Source organism: Rattus norvegicus, chromosome 8 (genome assembly GCF_036323735.1).
Source record: "Rattus norvegicus strain BN/NHsdMcwi chromosome 8, GRCr8, whole genome shotgun sequence".
In the NCBI taxonomy this organism is placed as follows: Eukaryota; Metazoa; Chordata; class Mammalia; order Rodentia; family Muridae; genus Rattus; species Rattus norvegicus.
In genome coordinates this window covers 76,451,130-76,476,107 of record NC_086026.1, presented here as the reverse complement: position 1 = coordinate 76,476,107, position 24,978 = coordinate 76,451,130, and the positions used below count along the sequence as shown (strand labels likewise).

The 24,978-nt window shown below is 43.3% G+C and overlaps 1 protein-coding gene and 1 long non-coding RNA gene across 4 annotated transcripts; one reads left to right on the top strand and one right to left on the bottom strand.

Annotated features, from left to right (window-relative positions):
* Nucleotides 1-112: 112 nt before the first annotated feature.
* Nucleotides 113-6,397, bottom strand: LOC134480198 (uncharacterized). The gene is made up of 2 exons (XR_010054426.1): nucleotides 6,277-6,397; nucleotides 113-4,461 (listed from the first exon to the last, which is right to left on the bottom strand). It is a non-coding gene; the product is annotated as an uncharacterized LOC134480198 (long non-coding RNA).
* On the top strand, nucleotides 6,122-23,429 carry Lactb (lactamase, beta). Of its 3 annotated transcripts, NM_001106833.1 has the most exons (6): nucleotides 7,392-7,831; nucleotides 8,110-8,176; nucleotides 11,642-11,832; nucleotides 12,077-12,428; nucleotides 15,021-15,186; nucleotides 22,652-23,422. In NM_001106833.1, the coding sequence occupies exons 1-6, from the start codon at nucleotides 7,481-7,483 to the stop codon at nucleotides 23,175-23,177; spliced, it is 1,653 nt and encodes a 550-aa protein (NP_001100303.1). In that variant the 5' UTR covers nucleotides 7,392-7,480; the 3' UTR covers nucleotides 23,178-23,422. The 3 variants fall into 3 exon arrangements, with proteins under 3 accessions (XP_008764464.1, XP_063121235.1, NP_001100303.1); XM_008766242.4 differs by lacking the exon at nucleotides 15,021-15,186 and having other exon boundaries at nucleotides 6,122-7,831; nucleotides 22,652-23,429; XM_063265165.1 differs by lacking the exon at nucleotides 22,652-23,422 and having other exon boundaries at nucleotides 6,122-7,831; nucleotides 15,025-15,186.
* The last annotated feature ends 1,549 nt before the right edge of the window (nucleotides 23,430-24,978 follow it).

Genomic DNA, 24,978 nt, shown 5'->3' with positions numbered 1-24,978 from the left:
GGAGGAAATAGTAGGGCTGACACTGATCAGTGAGGTCTACAAGACTGGAGCTGAGCTTTGAATGTTGTGTAATATAGCCTTATTAAGGACCAATACTTGATGAGACATATTATGAGGCTAATAAGGGTTTCTTTTTTATTGCATTTTAAAACTTAACCTTATTTGGAAATAATTACATATTCACATGCCCTGGTAAGTAATAAAACTTATTACTTATAGATCCCATAACTTTTCTAAAAGACAAATTCCTGCATTGGTAACATTTTAGAAAGTTACAGTTCAATGCCATAGCCATAGGTAAGACGGTTACATCAGTACAATCTATTAATGTAATTCAGGTTCCCCTGGTTTTTCTCCTACTCTTTGTGTACATGTGTTTCTATGACAATGACCAATGAAGCCTGTATCCTACTCCACACCCAAGCTGAACAGGCCTGTCACCACCATATCTTTCAGGTCAATCTTTTAAACTGTACTTAGCACCCTTCTCCCCTCCCACCCTAGTCCCTGACCTCATTGTAACCCACTAGTCGAGTCTTCATTTTGTCATTCAAGACTGTTACAGAAACAGGAAGGTGGGGGTGGAGCGATGGCGAGTGGAGCGATGGCTCGGTGGTTCAGAACAATTGTCACTCTAGCAAAGGACACAGGTTCAATTCCCAGGACACACATGATGACTCACAAGAGCTATAACTCCAGTTCCAGGGGATCTGACCCTCTCTTCTGACTGCACACATGTGATGCACATAGACACATACATACAGGTAAGACAGTCACACACACATAAAGTAAGATAAAATTAATATTTAAAATATAAAAGACACGAGCAGGAGATCCAGTTGTGATGGTGCACACATGTAATCTCAGCACTCGTAACAATAAGGCAGGAGGGTAGGGTTTAAGGAGAGCTGGGGTACTTAGTGAATTCCAGGCCACCCTGACCCTATCTCAATAAACAAACAAGCAAATGAAATAGTGGGGCTGGAGAGATGGCTCAGTGGTTGAGAATACCTGCCATTCTTGCAGGGTATCCAGGGTTTGGTTCCCATCACCCACATCAGGAAGATCACGACTCTCTAACTCCAGTTCTAGAGGATTTAATCTACACATACACATAAAATAAAGTAATTGTTTTACAAAATGAACACAGCAAGTGCAAAAGACTTGAATGGACATTACTCTACAAAAGATGTGTGTGCTTCTTTAGTATCCAGGAAGTTGAGTTCATAATGGTTCTTTTTAAATTCTATTGGCCATCGGTGCAATAGCAATTATGCATGACCAGGCACTGAATATGTTTCTGCATTGACCCCCTTAGAAAAAGTAACTTTCTGCCCTTCCAGAGGAGCGGCGTTCCATACCCAGCACCCATATGGCCGCCAACAACTGTCTGTGCCTCCAGTTCCAAGAGGATCCACCGCCCCCTTCTGGCCTCCATGGGTACTGCATGCACATGGTACACAGACATACATGATGCAAAACGTACACAGTTAAAATAATGTAGGAAAAAATAACGTATTATTTTTTGGGGGGAGGGGTTTTTATAACCCCAGTTCTCCCTTCTTCTTCTGTTAAAACTGCTAAAATCATGTTATTGTAGTGTTATTCAGTGTGTAAGCAATTACTATACATAAAATATATCTTAATAAGAAAACGGCACTTATGTTTAAGGAAAAGACGTGTAAACAGCTACTGACCTTAGCAGCATCACCTCTCAGAGGAAATTCAGAGCAAAACCTCAGTGAAATCCAGTTCCAACCTGCTGGGGTGGCTGTCAACAGAAAGCCAGTGCTGGGCCAGTGGTGGTGGTACACACCTTTAATCCCAGCACTCAGGAGGCAGAAGCAGGCAGATCTTTGAGTCTGAGGCCAGCCTGGGCTACATAGTGAGTTCCAGGACAGCCGGGGCTACATAGAGAAACCCTGTCTCAAACAAACAATGAAAGAAGAAGAAAAAGAAAGTAGAAAAAAAGAAAGCCAGTGTTGACGGCTACATGGAGGAGTGGAAACCCTCATGCAAGGCTGTAGGCAGAAGAAATACTGCAATTGGGAGCACAATTAAATACAGAGTTATGAAATGGCTCTTCAACTCCACTTTCTTTTTTTTTTTTTTTATCGTGTCAAGCCAGGAGAGGAAGAGAGGAAGAGAGAGAGAGAGAGAGAGAGAGAGAGAGAGAGAGAGAGGAAGAGCGGAAGGAAGAGTGAGAGTGAGGAAGAAGAGTGAGAGAGGTCAACTCCACTTTCAACTATAATTTCTAAGAAAAATGAAAACCTGCATTTATAACAAGACATTGTGGGTGTTTACAGCAGCTTTGTGTGCAATGGTTGAAACTAGAAATGGCCCAGTCCTCTAGTAAGTGCATAGCATAAATGAACTGTTATAACCATACATGCAATACTGCTGGAGTATCACATGCACACACACACACACACACATGCACATGGAGACACACAGATACATACACACACACACACACACACACACACACACACACACACACACACCTAAGACAGCCTGAAGCAGATGTCCTTGTAACTAAAGTTGCAAAATACAAACATTTTGGAAAGAACACTGTATCATAGTTCATTCATTTGTAGTTGATCTTTCTTCTTTTCCTGTGGTGATTTTAGTATACCCCCCTGTGTGAAGGAGCAGTCACATACACATGACAAAATAGGAGGAAAAAATCTGGAACAATTTCAAGTTTTATCTTTTCGTATATGAAGACACATAAATGATAATAAAATAGAACAGTGGGCCGTGGCGCATGCGCCGAGCCAGAATAATTACACCAGGTGGAAGGAGGAAGGCTTTAAAAAGAATATGATTCACATCTTCATGGGTGGATATTCTAGAGACTTCTGGAATTCTAGGCATGTGCCACCACACCCAGTTTTTGTGGTTCTTGGGATGGAACCCAGCTTGCTGGGCAAGTACTCTATGAACTGATCTATCTCCCCAGCCCACGGACAGTCTTTTGAAAAGAAAAGTCTCTTAAAATTAGCACCTGTGGGGTTGGGGATTTAGCTCAGTGGTAGAGCGCTTGCCTAGCAAGCGCAAGGCCCTGGGTTCAGTCCCCAGCTCCGAAAAAAAAAAATTAGCACCTGTACCACACCAGAATTCTGCTCCTCTGTGCTCTTAGTCTCCAAGCATGTCGATGTGCTTGTCCCTGCAAATCATGAACCACAGTGAATGCGTGCGTGAAGACCTTGCTTGGAAAACAAGGATCCATTTTTCAAGGGTCACATGTTTGACAGGGCCATTTGATGTGTGTGACAAAGGCAGACACAGCTGGACACCAGACCATCCGTATTCCATAGCCACTTAGGGCAGAGAAAGCTGAGCTCCACAGGATGTGGGCAGAGGTCATGGTGTAGAAGAGACTAAGCAGTGACAACTTAAGCTGAGCAGGAGTCCGGACAATCACAAGAAGCAGAAAGGGCTTCGGTCCACGTGAATCCTGTCGTCCAATTTGCTATTTGGCACTATACTTATGAAGTGAGGCTCCTACCCTCTGCCAGAGACTGGGTGGGTATACTGATTGTTTTATGTGTCAACTTGACACAAGCTGGAGTTATCACAGAGAAGGACCCTCAGTTGAGGAAATGCCTCCATGAGACCCAGCTGTAAGGCATTTTCTCAACTAGTGATCAAGGGGGAGGACCCAGCCCATTGTGGGTGGTGCTGTCCCTGGGCTGGTGGTCTTGGGTTCTATAAGAAAGCAAGCTGAGCAAGCCAGGGGAAGCAAGCCAGTAAGTAACATCCCTCCATGGCCTCTGCATCAGCTCCTGCTTCCTGACCTGCTTCAGTTCCAGCCCTGACTTCCTTTGGTGATGAACAGCAATGTGGAAGTGTGAACTGAATAAACCTTTTCCTCCCCAACTTGCTTCTTGGTCGTGATGTTTGTGAGGGAATGGAAACCCTGACTGAGACAGTGGGGGACAGGGGCTCTGTCTTCAGGCGATGGCTGGAACAAACAGTGACCTCGTGTGGAAACTTGGAGCTTTCTCAGCCAGGTGTTTTGAAAAAGGTAGGGTGGCTCTCGCAATGCAGCCTTGAGCTGTGAGAAAATGTGTGTTTGTTCAAGGGTTTGTGGGCCACGGCTGGAGCCTAGTCAAGAGCAGGACTGAGAGCAGCCTGGCTGGAGTTCGGTCAATAATCAGTGACTCACTTATAGGACTTTGGGATTTTTTGCCAAAGGACAACTTGCAGGAGTAAGCTCTCTCCTTTGACCACACCGGTCTGGAAGTTACCAAATTTTTAGTCGTGGTGGCAGGAATCTCCATCCTCTAAGCCATTTCACCAAAGGAAGAATCTCAACACACCACACAGACTCACTTGCTTGATCATTTTGCAGTTTCCCGGAGGAGCTGGAGAAGGAGACTGGTTGGATCCTGATTCAAATCCAGACTTTTCCATTTAACTTCCTGGCCTTGGTTTTCTAACTTGCAGAGATGATGACTGTTGATAAATTAATAAGGAGAAGTCACCCATGCACAGTCTAATAAAAGTATGAATAACCTGGTGCTACTCAAGGTCCTCTCCTGGCTTGAATTTCATTATCGAGACCTCTAAAGGGATTTTCTCAAGGTCAAAGTCAAGATCAGAAAATGAAAGTCTTTAGAGAATTAAAAAAACAGGGGACAGGGTTGGGGTGTGGGGGGTGACAACCAACTTCAGTAATCACAAGAAATCAGTACGACTATTTTTCTATAAAAAGTACAATTTGGTATGTGAGGAGGTGGGTGGGGGTGGGATAATGACTTCAGAATCTCATCTATCCCAAGATGCCCTTAAATTCACTGTGTATCTAAGAATAACCTTGAATTTCTGATCCATTTCCTAAGTGCTAGCATTGCAGACCTGTGCCACCACACCCTGTTTATGTGGTGCTAGATATCAAAGTAGGGTCTTCATGCATAGGTAAGCCTGCCACCACCTGAGCTATACCCCAGTGCATTCTAAAAAGCACTAATATGGACTTTTCTTTGTGCGTGCATGTGTGTGTGTGTGTGTGTGTCTGTGTACACATACATGTACACATATGCACACATGGAGAGACTGGAAGACAACGTCAGGTGCAGGCATGCTGTTCAGTGAGCTCCCAGGATCCTCCTGTCCCTACCTTCCCAGCACTAGAATACAATTGTTAAAAACAAAGAAGGGCTGGAGAGAGAACTCAGTGGCCAAGAGCACTGGCTGCTCTTCCAGAGGACCTGGATTCAAGGCCCAGAACCCACATGGTGGCTCACAACTGTCTGTAAGGCTAATTCCCAGAGATCCAATGCCCTTTTCTGGCTTTTGAAGGCACTGCACACAGGTGGTGAACAGACGTTCAAGCAGGGAAAAACACTCATACACATAAAATAAATCATCTTCGAACACAATAATCTCAGTGTCACACAGACAAAGCAAAAGTATCTTGGTTAGGCAATTCATTTTGCAAAAGGGTGTGCCCGAACCTACACCTGGCTTGCAACACACCAGGGCCAACACGGCTACTGTCTTTGCCCTCTGACATAGGTGGTTGATTAATTCATACAAGGGGGGTGGTGGTGGTCAGGAAATGTGAATCTTTGCTGAGCTAATTACCTTTGATAAACAAAATAAAACAAAATAAATGAAAAAGTCCATTCTGATGCAAGCACATACTAGCCTAGCTGGGTTCTGGGAAATGAACTTAGGGTTTCATGACTGGGCCAAGCCACCCCCCACAACCCTCACACAAACTTTTCAGTAATGTTGTTGAAGTTTACCACTGAAACTAAGCCTCGGCTGGGAAAGAATTCACAAATCATTGGCAGAAAGGTCTCAAGACAAGTTCAAAAAGTTAAGTCAAACTGTAACCCAGAGCTCAGGGCTGCAGAAGGGTAAGATGGCCGGAGGAAAGCAACATTGAGAAAATGGAACATTTCAGAAAGAGGGAAAGCCTGTATGTGGGCCAGGCTTGCAAGCATTTCTCTTCTATTTTCAGAGAGCTCAGATAAGCCACAGACAAGAGGTGGGATGTGCAAGGTGGGAAGGGAGGGGTCCGGGCCCTTCACATTAGGCATATCCTCAGCTGCAAATTCAAAGACTACCTTATAATAGAACATGAATTATTAAAACATAACCGGTGGAGCCTGCTTATTTTATTCCCCGACTGGAGAGGGAAGAGGAGCCTTTTTAAATACACAGATATAAAGGAGACATGCATTAGGACTTTCACTATTTAGGCAACCCCACAAGCTGGCGGATGCTGCAGGGAAAGGACTGGGTATGGTAGGGCAGCCGTACCATTCCAGTGGACCTTGGCCATGGTGTCATACTAGCTGCATCTTCCTCCACTGGTGCCACAGGGAAGCCACAGGTCTTAGCCAAAGCACCACCAGCTTCCCAAAGCCCGTGCCTCTGATTGTGGAACCCTTCAAACCGACAAGAAAGGAAGGCTGAGAATGTAAATTTCAGGGCCACCACCTGACCTCTCTGTAGATTTAGACAAATCTTGTAATCTCCCTTTACTCCAGTTTCCTCCTGTATCTGATGGCGGACAATACAACCAATCTCCAGGGGAGTTATGATGCTTAGTGGGACGACACGTGTTTGCTAGCACGGTTGTCACTGGGCAGGAAGGCGAGTGAAGACATAAAATTCTTCTAAAAGGATAACGAAACCCACATCAGCTTTTCTTTTTCCCATTTTCATGCCTGTGCATGTATGTGCATACTTGCGTTTGCATGTGAATGCCCCAGACTCCGTTGGGAATCATCTTTAATTGTGGTTCTAACTTTGGATTGAAGCTGCGTTTCTCAGTTACAGGTAGGCACCACGCCCACTGGGCGTTTTCACCTGGATTCTGGGGATTTGAATCCCAGTCCTGTGTGTTGCATGGCAAGTGTTTTAACCACTGCCCACCTCAGTCAAGCAAAGGTGTGAGTGTTGTTAAGATCCAGGCAGGGTGGCAAGAGGGTGTTGCTGTGCCACCAGACAGGAGACTTGCCTAAGGATGTCATGTGTGTTGAGGGAGAGAAGAAGCAAGAAAAAGGAGAGGGAAGAGGAAGAGGAGAAAAAGGAAAAGAAAGAGAGGCTTGAGGAACAGAGAGAAAATAAAGTGGGGCGGAGAAAGGAGAGAAACAGAAATAAAGTAAGAAGTGGGGAGGCAAAGAAGATAAAGGGAGAAATGTGGATGCAAGAGAAAAAGAAAACAAGAGGGGGCGCTAGAGATAAAGGAAGAGGAGAGAGGAAAGGGAGAAGATAAAAGGAGAGAAAGATATGAAAGAGAGGGAGGGAAAAGAAAGCAAGAAAAGGAGGGAGGAACCAATGAGGACTAGTAACCAGAAGGCTAGAAAGGAGCCGAGGACCAGGCGCTCGATGCGCTCGTCGCTCACCCTTCGGGCCTTGACTGAGCGGGACGTAAGGCCCCGCCCCAGGCCCGCCCCTCGTCCCGCGGGCCGCTGGCTAAGCTAGGAAGCTAGGAAGCAGCTGGCTCTGCGGAGGCGACATGTACCGGTTCCTGTCAAGCGTGACATCTCGGGCTACGGCCACCGCAGGCCCAGCCTTGGGCGGAGGGCGGCGTGGGGCGCACGGGCGACCCGGCCTGCCTATGCTGAGCCTTGGATGGGCCGGCGGCCTGGGGCTCGGGCTGGGGCTGGCTCTTGGGGCGAAACTGGCGATTGGGCTGAGGGGCGCCGTCCCCATTCAGTCCCCCGCGGACCCCGAGGCGTCCGGCGCTACTGAGCTGCCGCATGAGCAGGCCCCGGGCCCAGGGAGCCCGCACACGCCTGCGTCGCCCGCTGCCAGGGGCTTCTCCAGAGCCATAGAGAGCAGCCGCGATCTGCTGCACCGGATCAAGGTGCGGACCCAGTGGGAGGCAGGGCGGCGGCTTCCGAAAAAGACTTTCGGTTTTCCGATTGTCTGGCCGCGGGCTGACGGTCTCAGAGTTGCTCAAGTAGCAGCTGAGGTCACCGGCCGCGGAGGAGCCCGCCCCTTCCCCTTTAGAGAGCGAGTCCAGCGCACGTCTAGGGACGGGGCAATCCGAGCAGAATTTTGTCCTCCTGGTGGGCGGGGCCGCAGAGTGGGCGGAGTCAGATTCACTTTTGAACCACCTCGGTCTTTCTTCTTTTCTCTTAGGATGAGGTTGGTGCCCCTGGCATAGTGGTTGGAGTTTCTGTAGATGGAAAAGAAGTCTGGTCAGAAGGTGAGTTCAGCAAGTGGCTCATTTTGTTACTGGTGAAATAAAAATACTGATATTTTACAAGTTGGAGTTGCAAAAAGTGGCTCATTTGTAGAGACAATGTTTCACTAGAATAATCAAGCTGTTTCATTTATCACTGAAAAGTTTAAAATGTAACTAACTGGGCTAGGAGTATAGCTAAGTGGAAGCTTGCTTACTTAACCTTCATGTGTGAGGGCAAAAGAAGACAAATAATTGGGCTGGAGAGATGGTTCAGTGGTTAAGAGCACTGACTGTTCTTCCTAGGGGTCCTGAGTTCAAATCCCAACAACCACATGGTGGCTCACAACCATCCGTAGTGGGTCCAATGCCCTCTTCTGGTGTGTCTGAAGACAGCTATAATTTATTTTAAATAAATAAATCTTATTAAGAAAGAAGGAAGTAAATAATTTAAGTTGTGTGACTCAAGTACATGGATGTGTTCAAAATTTTTTTGTTTCTTCCAGTTTACTCTTAAGAGTTGGTCTGAAAATGGAATGCAGAACAATCCATTAAATTACCATTAGCACATATTAAATAACCCTTATTAGTAACTAAAACGTCAGTTTCTGCATAGTTTTATTCTTTAATTCAGTAATTTTTTTTATTGCCCACTTCTGTAAAAGGCACTATACTAAGTGTTAGGAATACATGATATCCCTGGTCCTTAATGAGTTACATTATTATTATATTTATGAGGCAAAAGTGTTAACTGTTTTGTTTGTTTTAACAACAAAAAGTTTGGTCTGGAATGGAGCTCAGTTGGTGCTTGCTCTGGGTTCAAGTTCTGGATATGGTTCCTTGCACCACATAAATCAAAGTGGTATGGACCTGGGATCCCATTCCTCAGGAAGTAGAAGCTGGAGGATCAGAAGTTCAAGGTCACATAGTGTGTTTCAGGCCAGCTAGAGCATGTAGAGACCCTAGAATCCATCCCTCCCTTAAAGTTAGAAGCTTTGAGAGAGCCATTTCTATTCCTTTTATAATAAGTGTATCAAGCACTATTTCATAATATAACTTCTCCATTATGAACAAAGTGCTCCAGTTCATCACCTGGGTTTTATTTATTTGTTTGCTTATTTATTTATTTATTTTGTTTTGTTTTTCAAGACAGGGTTCCTCTGTGTAACAGACCTGGCTGTCCTGGAACTTTCCAGACTGGCCTCAAACTCATAAGCGATCTGCCTGCCTCTGCCTCCTGAGGACTGGAATTCAAGACTTAAGCCACCACACCCACCTCATCACTAGGTTTTTAGTAAATGATATTTTAGGCATTATTTAAGGAGAGCAACAGTTTCAGAAGATGTTGTTGGAAGTGGTAGAGTTTTGGAAATTTTACTTGAGTATATGTGTTTTCTAATCAATATAGTTAGTTATGAAACAAATTAATAAGCTGGACATGGTAGCACGTGCCTATAACCCTAACACTGAAGAGCAGAGGCAAGAAGATCACCTCGAGTTTGATCTGGGGTACAGATAGGAAGATCCTGACCCAAAAGCTTAACAGGGGCAGGGCTAGGAGATAGCTCGTGGTTAAGAGCATTTGCTGCTCTTGCAGAGTGTCTGGGCTTGGTTCCTACATGGTGGTTCACAACTACCTGTAACTCTAGTTCCAGAGTAAACCGTGACTCACTTCTAACCTCTGTGGGCATGCATAATATTATATGTATGAGTGCTCTTTCTGCATGTGTGCCTGTGTACTATGTGCATACTTGGTGCCCACAAAGGCCAAACTTTACAACCTGAACTCAAGCCCAGGGACCAATATGGTGGAAGGAGAAAATTGACTTTTGCAAGTGGTCCTCTGACTTCTATAGGTGCGTGTAATACACACACACACACACACACACACACACACACACACACACAATTTACACACAGAGAGAGACAGAGACAGACAGAGAGGAAGAAGGATTGGGAAGAGGGAAGGAAGGAAAAAGAGAGAATAAAAATAATAAAAAAGAATTTAATAAATGCCAGATTTCTTTTTTTTTTTTTTTTTTTTTTTTTGTGGTTCTTTTTTTTCGGAGCTGGGGACCGAACCCAGGGCCTTGCGCTTCCTAGGCAAGCGCTCTACCACTGAGCTAAATCCCCAGCCCCAAATGCCAGATTTCTAAGTAGAAGCTTTACACAAATATTTTTACATTTACCATTTTATTCTTTTCATACTTCAGCTTTTTCTATTTCTTACATCTGATTGCATACTTTTACACTGTGCTGAATATGAAAACCAAATTTTTTTGGAAGAAGCTTTTAAAAATTAGTATATTGTTTTTCTTCTGGCTACAGCTGCATTAAGCAAGTGGAGAGGGAATTTGGCATACTTTTGTATTTGTTTTATTAGCTGGCTATTATAAAGAATTCAGTGAGGATGCTCAAAAACAGAAATTATAAGGAATTATGAAGAATAGGGATGTTTACTTTAAAGAACGTAAATCATTTACTAATAAGCGTGGTTATACAGATCTAGCTATAATATCTGTTACCCCACTTTTGATACCAAAGTCTATATTAGGTAGATTTAGAACTTACAGAATGAATCTCTCTCTGTTTATATAGAAAGTGGATTTATTAGACTGACTTACAGGCTGTGGTTAGCTACTCTAACAATGACTGGCTATGAATGAAAAGTCTAAGAGTCCAGTAAGTGTTCAGTCAATAAAGCTAGTTGTCTCAGCTGGTCTTCATTAAATGCTAGAATCCCAAAGAAATAGGCTCTAATGGGAGTGAAGGAATGGACTTGCTAGGGAGGTGAGAGCAAGCAGGCAAAGAGCAAAAGCTTCCTTCTTTTCATGTTCTTATAGGCTTCCTGCAGAAGGCATGGCTCAGATTAGATCTGGATTAAAAGTAGATCTTCCCACTTTACTTCAAATTAAACAGAACTCCCTAACGAGTATGCCCTCTATTTTGCATTTTAGTTCTAGATGTAGTCAAGTTAACAGCCAAGAATAGCCATCACAATACTCGTAATCCCAAACAGAAGTAGTATCTTGAGTTCAAGGCCAACCTGGGCTGTGTAAAAAGAAGTGTCATCATTATATTGTTAAGCTAAGAAAAACTAATGATATCTGAAAATATTGGATGGGAAATTGTTGGCTGCCAGGTAAACTCTAGTTCAGCTGTAAACGTTTACTATCATCAGTATTGATGAGACTGTCATCCGTACAAGTCCGGTGTCTTACAAAAGCAATACCAGGCTGGAGAGATGCTCAGTGGTTAAGAGCACTGACTGTTCTTCCAGAGGTCCTGAGTTCAAATCCCTGCAACCATATGGTGGCTCACAACCATCTGTAATGGGACCTGATGACCTCTTCTGGTGTGTCTGAAGACAGCTACAGTGTACTTATATATAATAAATAAATAAATCTTAAAAAAAATAAAAGCAACACCTAATGTATTTTAGTTGATACAGTTTCAGTATCAGACTTTCTGCTCTTATTTCCTTTGAAGGTTTAGGCTATGCAGATGTGGAGAACCGAGTACCCTGCAAACCAGAAACGGTCATGAGAATTGCAAGCATCAGCAAAAGCCTTACCATGGTGGCTCTGGCTAAACTGTGGGAAGCAGGGAAGCTGGATCTGGACCTCCCCGTGCAGCACTATGTCCCTGAGTTCCCAGAAAAAGAATACGAGGGTGAAAAGGTAGTGACACTCACAGCTCGTTTCCCCACGGGTATGTTACACTGTGTATACTGGAACCCTGTTTTAAATATTTAATAGAGTTCTTTGGCTTGTTTTTGTCTCATAGATTTCTTGATCAATCTAGATGACAATCTGTTGGCTATTTTTCTGTGAGCCTTCCTTCCATTCCAAGGCTGTTGTTGGCTCGTTCGCTACAGTTTACCACTGTCAATGAAGTCTTGTGGGTTTTGTTTTTTGTCCTTAGGTCTCTGTCACAACGAGATTACTAATTTCCCACTTAAGTGGAATTCGTCATTATGAAAAGGACATGAAGAAAGTGAAAGAAGAGAAGGCTTATAAAGCCTTGAAGATGATGAAAGGGACACCACCCCCTGACCAAGAGAAAGAACTGAAAGAAAAGGGAGGCAAGGATAACGACAAGAGCGACTCACCGAAAGCCAAAGCTGAGCAGGACAGTGAAGCCAAATGCCGCAGCGCAAAGCCGGGCAAGAAGAAGAATGACTTTGAACAAGGCGAATTATATTTGAAAGAAAAGTTCGAAAATTCGATCGAATCACTAAGATTATTTAAAAATGATCCTTTATTCTTTAAACCTGGTGAGTCCTGACTCCCTCCCCTAACAAAGTTGTTAGTGTTGAAGTTTCCTTTTTCAGAAGGTCACGTTGTTGCTTGCCACCCTGATGGCTTTCAATAAGGTTAATGACTGTAACGGGCCTATAGTGCCTGCATGCGTGTGTGCGTATGTGCATGTGTGTGCAAGTGTCTGTGTGTATGCATGTGCACTTGTGTGTGTGCGCGCTTGTGCATACATGTATATTACACATGTGTATATTCTCATGCCTGTGGGGACCAGAGGACAACCTTAGATATCATTCCCCAGAAAGAGTTCTCATTGTTTTTTTTTTTTCTTTTTTACATTTTATTTAGTTGTTGTGATGTGTGCAGAGGTCAGGGGTCAACTTTCCACAGTCAGCTCTCCTTCCACCATGTGGGTCCCAGAGACTGATTTCAGGGTTGGCAGCAAAGCACCTTCACCTGTTGAGCTATCTTGGCTTCCTGGAGCTAGGATTGCACGTGCTCTCACCCCGACTCCTTTATGTGGGCCCTGGGGATGGAACCCTGGTCCTCCTGCTTGCTCTGCAAGCACTTTCCTGACTGAGCTCTCTCCTCTAACAGCCAGGTAGAGAGCTGCTTAGCTTTAGTGTCACAGAAGGCTACCCCATCAGAGATCTCAGCACCGAGATAGATATTCATGGGAACTGTGAGAGTTGGAATAATAGTTCTCCAAACTAAACTTGGGTGCGAGTGGAGAGGCGAAGGTGCTGCTTTGCGCTTGTACGCGGTTAGCATGGCAATGGCTCTGCAGCCTGTTTGTTTGGGGCCTTTTTTTAGTCACCTTACCTTCCTCCAAACGCTAATCTATAAAATACTGCTTTTTCTCTGAGACAGCTGCTCACCGTGTAGACCAGGCTGGCCTCACCTGTGATCCTCCTGCCTCAGTCTCCCAGGTGCTGGGATTCCAGATGGGTAGCACCATGCTTGGCTTTATCCTTGTGTTAATCTTTGTGTTTTTTTTTTCCTTAAATTGGTGTACTGTTTTCATTCTGAAAGCCATCTGCAGACTGGAGAGATGGCTTAGCAGTTAAGAGCAACAACGCACTGCTCTTGCAGAGAGCCTGACCTCAACTTCCAGCACCCACTTCTGATGGCTCATAGCTTTCCAAAACTCCAGCTCCTCCTGAGAATCTCATGCTCTCTTCAGACCCAGGAGGTCAACTAACCTCAATATGCACTCCATTCCGTTCCCCCGTACACATAATTAAATATATATATATATATATATATATATATATATATATATATATATATGATTTTACTGTGACTCAACATTATGATATAGATATAACTAAAAAAGACCAATGAAAATATAATTATGGATTTTGTATTTAAAAATAAAGTTTCTACCTATTTTTAGTATAAATCATAAACTCTTAAATTAAAACCACTAAGTGATATATATATGCACATATTTGAATAAAATTTTATGCCTACATCATTTTATTTAAAAAAAGCCAGCAGCATAGCTGGGTAGTGACAGTGTACACCCAGCACTCAGGAGGCAGCGGCAGGCAGATCGCTGAGTCAAGGCCAGCCTAGTCTACAGAGTGAGTTCCAGCCTAGCCAGGGCTACACAGAGAAACTAAGAGATAGATAGATAGATAGATAGATAGATAGATAGATAGATAGATAGATAGATAGATAGATAGACAGACAGACAGACAGATCGATGGATAAAACTCATGTGACCAGTTTTATCTTAAACAGTGGGATGGGTTGAGGAGAACAAGGCATTTGATCATGAGCTAGCTGTATGCTGCTATGTGGGCAGCCATTAAAGCTTTCACCAGGACAAACCTGACTTCAAGGGCAACCTGTGGCTCAGTCCCTCCTCCTCTTGGCATTCACAACTTCTGGGCAATCAGTCCCAGAAGGAAGATGCCTTTAGTTGCACTTTTTGGAAGAGCAGCTCTGAGCCCAAATGATCTCTAAATAAGGGCTGACACCCCAGCGCCCCGGCCTCTGCTCTGTCTTTTCAGTGTACCTAACCGTGAGATGGTGCTGTTCTGTCTTTTATCCATAAGGAGAAACCCAAAGAGTCTGTGTCTCTCTGCACACGTCACTCTTCTCTTCTAGAAACTCCAAGGTTTAGCTTTTCTGTGCTCGCCACAGCCTGTCTGGGGTTCACCCCTAGCACTTCCCGCCCCTTACCCCCCCCCAACCCTTCCCCAAAGACAATCGACAGAGAAGTCAAATTTGCTTTTCTTCCACCTTTCTATTTTATTGCCAGTTTGAAGGGTTGTGTTTGAGGTGGCATATACTTGCTTATTTCATGTTCAGATAAAAGAGCAGATTCAGACAAGGACTCATACAAGTGTGCAGTGCCTGTGTTGATCATTCTGTTATTCTTGTGTCCTGGAGCTGGCCTGATATTTAGGGAGCTGGACATAGCATGGATGTTATAAAGCTAACTAAGGTATTGGCACATCACCTGTAACCTGTGTTTAGATGTTAAAGTAAAATATTTTTATACAAAAATATAAAAATATTTTATACAGAAATATATTTTACATATGTTTGAATAATAATTGAGCATTTTCTCCCCCTTTCCCATGCGATGATGTCTCAAGGTAGTCAGTTTTTGTATTCAACGTTTGGCTATACTCTGCTGGCAGCCATAGTAGAAAGAACTTCAGGATATAAATATTTGGACTATATGCAGAAAATTTTCCATGATTTGGACATGCTGACAACTGTCCAGGAAGAAAACGAGCCAGTGATTTACAACAGAGCAAGGTAAACAGACATCTGCTGTGTCCGGCTGTGTTACGTCTTAACATTGTCCTGTCAGTTTGAAAGTCAGATTGTCCTTGTTTCCGTTCCAACATCAGCTTGCCACATGTTTTGGAACCTTTTACATGTCTGTTTTTTATGAGTAAAATGAAAGAAAGAAATATGTTTGTTGTGTCTCATACCTGTAATCCCAGCACCAGGAGGATGAGGCACAAGAATTACTCTTGGCTACACAAGAGCTAGAGTGAGACCATCATAGGAGAAGGAGGGCACAAGAACAATAAAGAAACAGCCACAGTTCAAACTCCTGAGTAATTAAGCCCAAAGTACTGCCTATCCTGCGCATAGACAATTTGGTTTTTAAACATCTTAATTTTTTTTAAGATTTATTTATTTATTATATATAAGTGCACTGTAGCTGTCTTCAGACACACCAGAAGAGGGCATTGGATCCCATTACAGATGGTTGTGAGCCACCATGTGGTTGCTGGGATTTGAACTCAGGACTTCTGGAAGAGCAGTCAGTGCTCTTAACCACTGAGCCATCTCTCCAGCCCTTATTTGGACTTTAAAGAAAGATTTATTTATATAAAAATTGTGTGTGTGTATGATTGTCTGAGTATAGTTTTGCTCATATGAGTCAGGTGCTGATGAGGCACAAGGGGCGGCAGATCCCTCAAGCTGAGGCCCAGGAGGTTGTGAGCTACTAGACGTAAGTGCCACACTGAACTCTGGTCCTCTGCAGGAGCAGTGTGTGCTCTCAACTGCTGAGCTGTCTCTCCAGCCCTGATTTGCTTGGATTTTGGTGATCCCATATAAAAGTGGTGATTGGTTCATTTTAGATAAAAGTACCGCTGATGTAAAGCAAGGCAGGGATAGGGCATGGCTCACTTATTAGAGGGCTTGCCTGTCGTGCGTGAAGCTCTGGGTATCTATGCCTCCGCCCTTCATAAAGTCAGATATGGCAGCACAGCCTTTAAACCCAGAGTTCCTTGGCTACATAGCAAGTCTGAGGGACCAGAGACTTTGTTTCAAACAAATATAAAATAGGGCACAAAAACGTATTGCCACTACTTAGTTTTCATTCGATTTGATGGAGTATCTTTGTGGGCCTCTAAACTCAGCTGTGGTTCTTTTTTTGTATTTTGGGTTTTATTGTTGTTGTTGGTGGTTTTTGCTGTTGTTTGTTTTAAGACAGAGTCTCTCTATGTAGCCCTTGCTGTCTTAGAACTTGATGTGTAGACCAGGCTGGCCTTGAACTCACATAGATACTTTGCCTCTGCCTCCCAAGTGTTAGGATTAAAGGAGTGCACCTCACCCAGCTGTCTCTGTAAATTTTTTTGTAACATTAAAGACACTAGGCTTTTTAGGGCTGTTCTAGGAGAAGAGGTAATCTTTAAAAACATGCACCCAGGCAAGGAGTATGGCTCATGCCTTTACCAGCCTGGACACAGTGAGTTTCAGGACAGCCAGAGCTATATAGTGAGACCCCGTTTCCAAAACAGAGAAACTAACAATTACAACAAAACCCCCACAAAAATATGTACTCAGGAAGACTTTAAGTAAATTTAGTAACCACATTGTCTTTCTATTAGTCTTCTGTACTATTTTGTACAAAACTAGATGTTCACAGCTTGTCAATCTACTGATCTGTTGGCATAATCATACTTTCTATAATAATATTAGTTATAATACCCAGACCAATGCTTTTTAGGGTCGTTGAATGAATCTGTGTCTCTTTTGCAAACTGAAAAACTAGTGACACCTGAGGCCCATCACCTGCTTAAAGTATTTCCTTCAGGATCTTACACTTCAAAATACTAAATGTTTTGGTCAGACCTATAGCCCAAGGCCAAAGGTTTCTGTAAGGAGGGAGAGGTGGAGTCCATGCTTAGCTGGCTTCATTATTGTCTTGAATAAAACTGAGGCTTTCCCAGATGCCCCAATAGGAACAGGATCCCGTATAGGTAACACACAGTGTTGATTCCGTAGAGCAGAAGCACTCCCCTGTAGAGTAAGTAGAGTAGTCTAAGCTAACACCCACGAGAGCAGAGTGATGAGTTTACCGTTGTAGGTGCAGAATCCTTAGTCAATCCGTCGGTTTCTTAGGCCTTACTAGTGTTTTCAGTTGGCACAGTACTTTAGTTTTGGGGCTGGGTTAGAGTGCAGAACCGTATGAAAGAAAACCCTCTGGATTCCTCTAGGCTGATTGTTCCTAAACAAATGAAAGGAGGCTTCTGGGCTGTCACAGGTAGTATTTTGGCTTTACCTCCTCTTTGTTTCCTGGTGTCTTTAGAGCTGAGCATTGTTCATGTTTTGAGCTCTTTCGTGCCTTTAGCTGACAGACTCGCGGGCTCAGTTTAAAAGTAGGGTTTTGGTGGGGCTGGGGATTTAGCTCAGTGGTAGAGCGCTTACCTAGGAAGCGCAAGGCCCTGGGTTCGGTTCCCAGCTCCGAAAAAAAGAACCAAAAAAAAAAAAAAAAAGTAGGGTTTTGGTTTTATTGATTTTTTTTTTCTTTTCTTTTTTTCGGAGCTGGGGACCGAACCCAGGGCCTTGTGCTTGCTAGGCAAGCGCTCTACCACTGAGCTAAATCCCCAACCCCTTGATTTATTTTTAAAGATTTATTTATTTTTAAAGATTTATATATGTGAGTACACTGTTGCTGTCTTCAGACACACCATAAGGTTACAGATGGTTGTGAGCCACCATATTTTCATAAAAAGCTGATTTGTTTTCTCCAAAGAAATAGAGAGATTTGAGACTAGAATCTGCCTATATAAAGTTTAGATTTCTTTTTTAAGATTATTTTATTTATATCATGTATATGAGTATACTGTGACTGTCTTCAGACACACCAGAAGAGGGCACCAGATCTCATTATAGATGGTTGTGAGCCACCATGTGGTTGCTGGGATTTGAACTCAGGACCTTTGGAAGAGCACACAGTGCTCTTAACCGCTGAGCCATCTCTCCAGCCCCCAAGTTTAGATTTCTAATTAAAGACTAATTCTCTGTAATCTTACACTTAAAGGAAGAATGAACGAGGGTTCCTAATGTCTAATATTTATAAGTATTTTCAGATGCTTTACTGTTAAAAGGAAGTTACACAGGACTGATTGTTCATGCAAAATATTAGTAATTCAGGTTTACAAGCTTGGAGTTTTCTCTTAAGAGATAAATTCCTTAACCTAAAAACGTACTTCTCTTTAATGTTTTCCCATTATGTAGTTCCCTTTCAATGTATTGATATTTTTACTTGATGTGCTGGCACTATGAGATGATCAGAGTTGAAGTTTTTATAGGAGAGCTACATGAATGAGAGGCAAGAGGTAAGGCAGAGCAGAAGTTGACCGAATAGCGTTCATGAGGTTGTTATTAGACATGAGGAGACATGTCAGAGCCTCTGTTTCTGGGCATGATCATGCATGTGTGATCCCCACACTCAGGAGGTGGAGGCAGGATAATTGAGGCTGGTCTGTGCTGCGTAGTGAGTTCAAAGCCAGCCTGCAATGCAATACATAAAAAAACGCTGCCTAAAAAAATCTTCTGCAGACTTAAGAAAAGATTGCTTATTTTTATTTTATGTGTACAGGTGTTTTGCCCAGGTCTGTGTATGTGTATTCGATGCATGCCTACTGATGGAGAGCAGAAGAGCTCCCAAAACTAGATTACAAACAGTGGTAACCATGGCTCAAACAGTGAACCTGCTCAATGCTGAGCCATCTCTCTGATACCTCCTACTTTTTTTTTTTTTTTTAACATTTTAGACATATACTTGTGGCCACATCTTACCTAACAGCTAATCCTACTTCATCCAATGATGAGCCGGGCTTTTAGGGGATATTGTAGAATCAAGAAAGAAAAAAAAATTGGAGTCATTTTTCAAACATGTATTCTCATAGTCCCTCTAAAGTTATGAATTTTAAAAGAGGATATGAGTTTGGGAGGGAGAAAGGCCCACAGGTGATTTCAGTAAACATATTTCAGCCTTTCTTCAGAAGCACATTAGAGACTTATTAGTGTTAGTAGAAATCCAGTTTTAGGGGGGCTGAGAGATGGCTCAGCAGTTACTCAGAGTACTTGCTGCTCTTATAGGGGATCTGCCTGGCTTTAATTCTCAGCACCCGCACTGTGGCTCCCAGTTATTTGTAACTCTTAAGCACGGAGCCATCTCTAATTTCTTCTTCCAAGATTCTGCTATATCCCCTAAAAACCCAGCACATAATTGGATGAAGAAGGACGAGCAATTAGAAAAAAGATATAGACATGGATGTAGACATTTAGAGGATCCAGGGGATGTGGACTGGGAGAGAGAGCTCAGAGAGCAGAGGGGCCCACGGAGTGCCAGGAAGTGCGGGTCAGTAGTGGTAGTGGGACGAGGCAGATGAGGACCACAGGCATGAGTTAGAGGAGCAGGAGACAGTGGAGAACAGACGCCTGCCTTTAGTGGTTACAGACTGATGGAGACTACAGTCTATAACAAAGGTCGTAGGAGAGCGGATGTGAGCTCCCTCATACAGTTCAGCAGTAAAGACAGACAAGAGACACCGTAGCTAGCATATTTTTCTTCTCTTTGGAAGAAACTTTGTGTGTGTGTATGTCTGAGCATGTGTGCGTGCATGCATGTGTGCGTGCGTGCATGTGTGCGTGCATGTGCGAGAGAGAGAGAGAGAGAGAGAGAGAGAGAGAGAGAGAGAGAGCGCTAGAGAGAACGCTAAGGTGAGGGAGCCAGAGTTTTTAGCACAGCATAGACAGCCCATGTCCAGTCTACTTCTCCAGCATTGCCTCTGGCTGCTTCCCCTCTCATCCCCCTCCTTCAGCCAAACTAAACTGCTTGCTCTTCTCGTGGCCTCAGTCATGATTGTACAGCACTGTTTGGGTGTCTTAAATCCATCTTGCTGGCCGGGCCATACCTGTTTCTCAAAAGGTGATGCAGAACCAGCAGGACTGTCATCAACTGGAGGCTTGTTAGAAATGTGGGTTTTGGAGCCTCTCCCAAGACCTACTGAAACAAAAGCCTCGTTGTAATAGAAATTTCTGAGGTCTGTGGCCTCAGCTAATTGTAAACGCATTGTTTAGCAAGTACTGATGGGATAGGTGGTGGTCTGGCAGGATACAGAATTCATCACAGGTAGGGCTTTTCCATCTGTCATGGTCCATTTAGGAGTGTAGTATTATCTCTGTGGAGACTGCTGGCTGTGTTACAGGTCATGGAAGGAAGTGTGGTAAACACTGGAGGGTTTGGGATAGGTGAAAGGCACGGGAGACATAAGCTGTGGCTTTTAACTGGACCATAGATTTCCAGGAGAAAATAATGTGAGAAGTATAACCGGTAGTCAAGTTTTAGGATGCAGGTGTAGAGCCAGGTGTAGTAGCACATACCTATAATCCCACTTGGCAGGCTGAAGCAGGAGGATTATGAGTTGGGGACCAACCAGGTCACATAGTAGGACTTTTTTTTTTTTTTTTTGCCTCATAATGAAACAAATAGCAGAAACCCCCAAACACAAAAAGATGTTGACAGAAAATTAATCTTTTTTAAAACTGGAAGGAATGTCTTACAGAACATGGATGGTGATAGAAATATCCTTTTTAGATAAATTTGAGCTCACTTTAGATGGCCTTGATCTTCTCAGTAAAGCAAACTGTGTGGTGATATTCTTCTTGGAGCCAACTCAGGTAGAATGGTAATAGCGGAAGACTGAGGATAACTGTACCAGGGGATGAGCAAGAGAGGAAGGTGTAACACCACTAAGGGCTGGGGACATGGCTCAGTGGTGGAGCACCACCTACTAAGTGCAAGGCCCTGGGTCTAACCCTAGCACTGAGTCACCCAGTCAGTACTGCCGTCCTGTGGCGAGCATAAGCTCAGTTTTGCTGTACGGATTTCTGCTTTGCCTGGTCAATAGAGACCAAGGAAAGGGAATTACGACTGGTGGACTGGCACGGTCAAAGAATGAGAGTGTTCTAGTGAGACCATACCTGGAGTGGCTGGGATTACTAATGCCAAGGTTAGAGCAGAAAAAGCAGCTGAAACCAGGAAGAACCCAAGGACTGAGCGCTCAGGAGAGGGAGGGGAGGTTGGTGGAGGACAGAGGAAGGCAGAGGAGTTCTGTGTTGGAGAACTGGGAAGCAGGCGATAGTAATGGGGAAGTCCCTGAGTTTCGGTGGTCAGGATGAGATTCAGGCTGACTACTGCTTATGAGTAGTGGAGCTGAAATGGACTCCCAGACAGATCAGAAGAGGGAGGCAGTTAGCAGACATAAAGCCTCCAAGCAGCATGTATGGATCATGTATGGATCATGTATGGATCATGTATGGATCATGTATGGATCATGTATGGATCATAAAAGAAAGGATCTCCTTAAGGAAGACTGCATCTCCTGTTCCACAGTTTGCAGGTTCATTGAATTTACCCAGCAGCCACTGAGCCTGCTGTGCAGAATACAGAGCCCTAGAGCTCAGGGCTTTGTCCGTCCTTAACACTCTCCTGGTATCAGAACAGCGCCTGGCTGTAAGACATCCATCAGTAGTTGTTACCTACAAAGGTAAACTCCAGCTAGCATTTATTTCTTAAGCACGTGCCCATCAGAAACATGCAAGTCTTTCTTATACATAACCCAGCCTCTGAATGGAAGGAATAATGACCCCCAGATCACAAAGTAAGATTCTAAAGTGGAGAGACAGCATACAATGGTAGACTGTCTTGTTTTAAATCCAGCTCTGCCATTCCCAAGCCAAGTAAGCATTTATAATAGCACTGACCTCCGATGACTTGGTCAGAACAAACGAGTTTGCATATTAGTGCTTTATTAAAATGACCTGACATATAGAAATAACTATATAAATATTTGTTTACCAAAGTGATCTTAACAGAAAAGGTGAGAGTTGGGATTCAAACTGAACTTTGCTGAACTGAGCCTTTCCCACAAGTACCATGTTGTGTCCTCAGACATAGCATTTGTATGCTGTTTTTGTCCAAGAAACCTGGCCTTTCGAGTATCAACCTTATTTCTAAAGATCCTCATGTGTACACTTTTTGTTACAAAATTCATTTGTGGCACCTAATTCAACACTAAGCCCAAGGGCTAGGAATATCTACCCACTATAAATATTAACCTCATGCATGGAGCAAATATGTAATATTGATCAGTGCATTGTACAAGTATTAAAAGTTAGAGTTAAAAAGTTAGTATTAAAAGTTATTTAGTTAGCTAAAAAGAATTAGATATGCTTAGTATGGGAAAGCCATCCCAATAGGAAAAGGTTCTTTCTATGCTTTAGTTCGTTAAGTAGATGACCGACCCAGTTATCACTATGGTTTGGATTATACTGAAGGTTTATGGGTCGTTTGTAGTTTTGTATGGTCCCTACACCACACCTCATTTGTATACCTGTTCATTGTCACATGGACAGTCGATGACAATAGACTATTACATTTTTAATGACTATTCTTACTTCGTTTTAGATTTTATGTGTACAATAAAAAGAAACGTCTTGTCAACACACCTTACGTGGATAACTCCTATAAATGGGCTGGTGGTGGATTTCTGTCCACGGTGGGGGACCTCCTGAAGTTTGGGAATGCAATGCTGTATGGCTACCAAGTTGGGCTGTTTAAGAACTCAAATGAAAATCTCTTGCCTGGATATCTCAAGCCAGAAACGATGGTGATGATGTGGACCCCAGTCCCTAACACAGAGATGTCCTGGGATAAAGAGGGCAAATATGCCATGGCGTGGGGTGTTGTAGAGAAGAAGCAAACGCACGGCGCCTGCAGGAAGCAGCGGCACTACGCCTCACACACTGGAGGTGCCGTGGGTGCCAGCAGTGTGCTGCTGGTCCTCCCTGAAGAACTGGACCCAGAGGCCGTAAACAACAAGGTTCCCCCGAGGGGAATAATTGTCTCAATCATATGCAACATGCAGTCTGTGGGCCTCAACAGCACTGCTTTAAAGATCGCCCTGGAGTTTGATAAAGACAGAGCCGACTAATCCTAACCGCGGCACAGGTCCACAGTGAGCCTTCCGTTCTGTGAAATGTTGACGTTCCAAAATACAAAAACACTTTAAGAATACATTTGTAATAGAATACAGTTAAATGTGGAAAATTATGTACCTCTAATTGCTTAATTTTGTAATTGCCTTTTTATTGGACAATTAGTTCTTTACACTCAGGGAAATAGCAGTTGTTTCTACTTTTTTTTAAAGTGTTAACTCTTGAAATAAAATATTCTGATAAAAGGAGACACTTTAGTTTCTAGGTTTTTATTTTCATCTTCTTTACAGTCTTGCTGGGTAGCATAGGCTGGCTTTGAACTTAAATCTTTCTGCTTTACTTTCCAAGTCTCTGGATTATAAGCACGAGCCACCGAACTTGGCTGAAATATGCCCTTTTTAAATGTGTAATAGAGGATGCCTCATGCAACAGAAGGCTGTAAATATTGACCTTTGAATATTTAAACAGTGAAAATACACTCATGAGAATCACATATGTATGAACATAAATATGTATATTGCAGCTTAAAAGAAGGCTCTGGAATTGAAGAGTAATATAGTTGGGCAGATCTGGGGCACAGTCTGTAAAGAGGTTGCAGACAACATATGGTAGTTAAGAGACTAGTATTTGTAATATACTAGAGTAGCATCTGGACTGGAGGAAAAGCTTCCAGATGGCCTGCAGCCAGTCCTGTCACCCAGGAGCCTCCTTATAAGGCTACTTATGTCATGATTTTGTGTGCTTAAGAGTAAGTTAAGGAGAGAGGAAGAGAGTGAGTGGGAGTACAGCATAGCAGGCATAGTGCCCCAAACATTACGAGCTAGTAAGAATTAACTGTATATGTAAGTGTGCTGACCTGGCAGAAAGAACGGGAAGATGGAAGTCTTTCGTTTGCAGTCTCAGAGTTGCCATCCACTGTGGCAAGGAAGGTAACAGGAACAGATAGTACAGAAGAAGCGGTCCTGTACCATCACGTGTGGTGAATTCTATTGGTCTAATAATCACAGGCCATCCTTGATCCATTATAGGAGCAGTGGACCATACACAGGGTGAATACTGAGAATCTTTAGGGCCATCCTGGTGGTAGCCACCACAGATGGCTTACTGTAGTGTTGACTTTGGGATACTTTGTCGTAACAATCACAAATGTTATATGCTGGAGGTTACCTATGTGCTAGCGGAGACAGGAAAACAGAAAGAAGCCATGTCAAAGTTTTTATGTACTTTATGAAAGAATTTCTCTGCACTTCTCAACCCTACATCTATTTCTTCACTTTCACCTTCATAACAGTAAATCAGTGTCTGGGTTGTATGAATTACAGACAGCAAGGTTCTTTTAAACATGCCCATCTCTTTCTGGCACATAAAAGGTAGGTATAGTCCTATGCTGTAACCCCCATGCTGAGGAAAAGGAGACAGGCAGGTCCCTGAAGACTGCTGGCCTGCTAATCTCACCACTCACAAAAGATAAAGTGGAGAATAAGAGCAGAAGACCCTGGACTGACTGCCTCCATAAGCACGCTCTTTCTTACCCAATTCAGTTAGAAACAGTATCCATAGATTTTCATATCTTAAGAAGAGGCTGTCTCTAATGACTGACCCTTATTCAGGAAAAGACAGTCTTGTTGTATTTTAACAAAAGCATTTTACTGAAACTTGTCAAGGGAGATCACTGGTTACAATGATTTACTTAAATGGCTTTGTATTAAATTGATCTTTTGTGAACATAAAAAAAATAGGCACAAAAGATTTACAACAAATACCCCTATTTCCAATGCTGGAAATTTTAAATGTTAA

Excerpts from the sequence above, each read along its gene's own strand:
- Lactb (NM_001106833.1), top strand. The coding sequence starts at position 7,481 with ATGTACCGGTTCCTGTCAAGCGTGACATCTCGGGCTACGGCCACCGCA. Across the intron at positions 7,832-8,109 it reads ATCTGCTGCACCGGATCAAG|GATGAGGTTGGTGCCCCTGG; the intron begins GTGCGGACCCAG and ends CTTTTCTCTTAG. Across the intron at positions 15,187-22,651 it reads GTGATTTACAACAGAGCAAG|ATTTTATGTGTACAATAAAA; the intron begins GTAAACAGACAT and ends ACTTCGTTTTAG.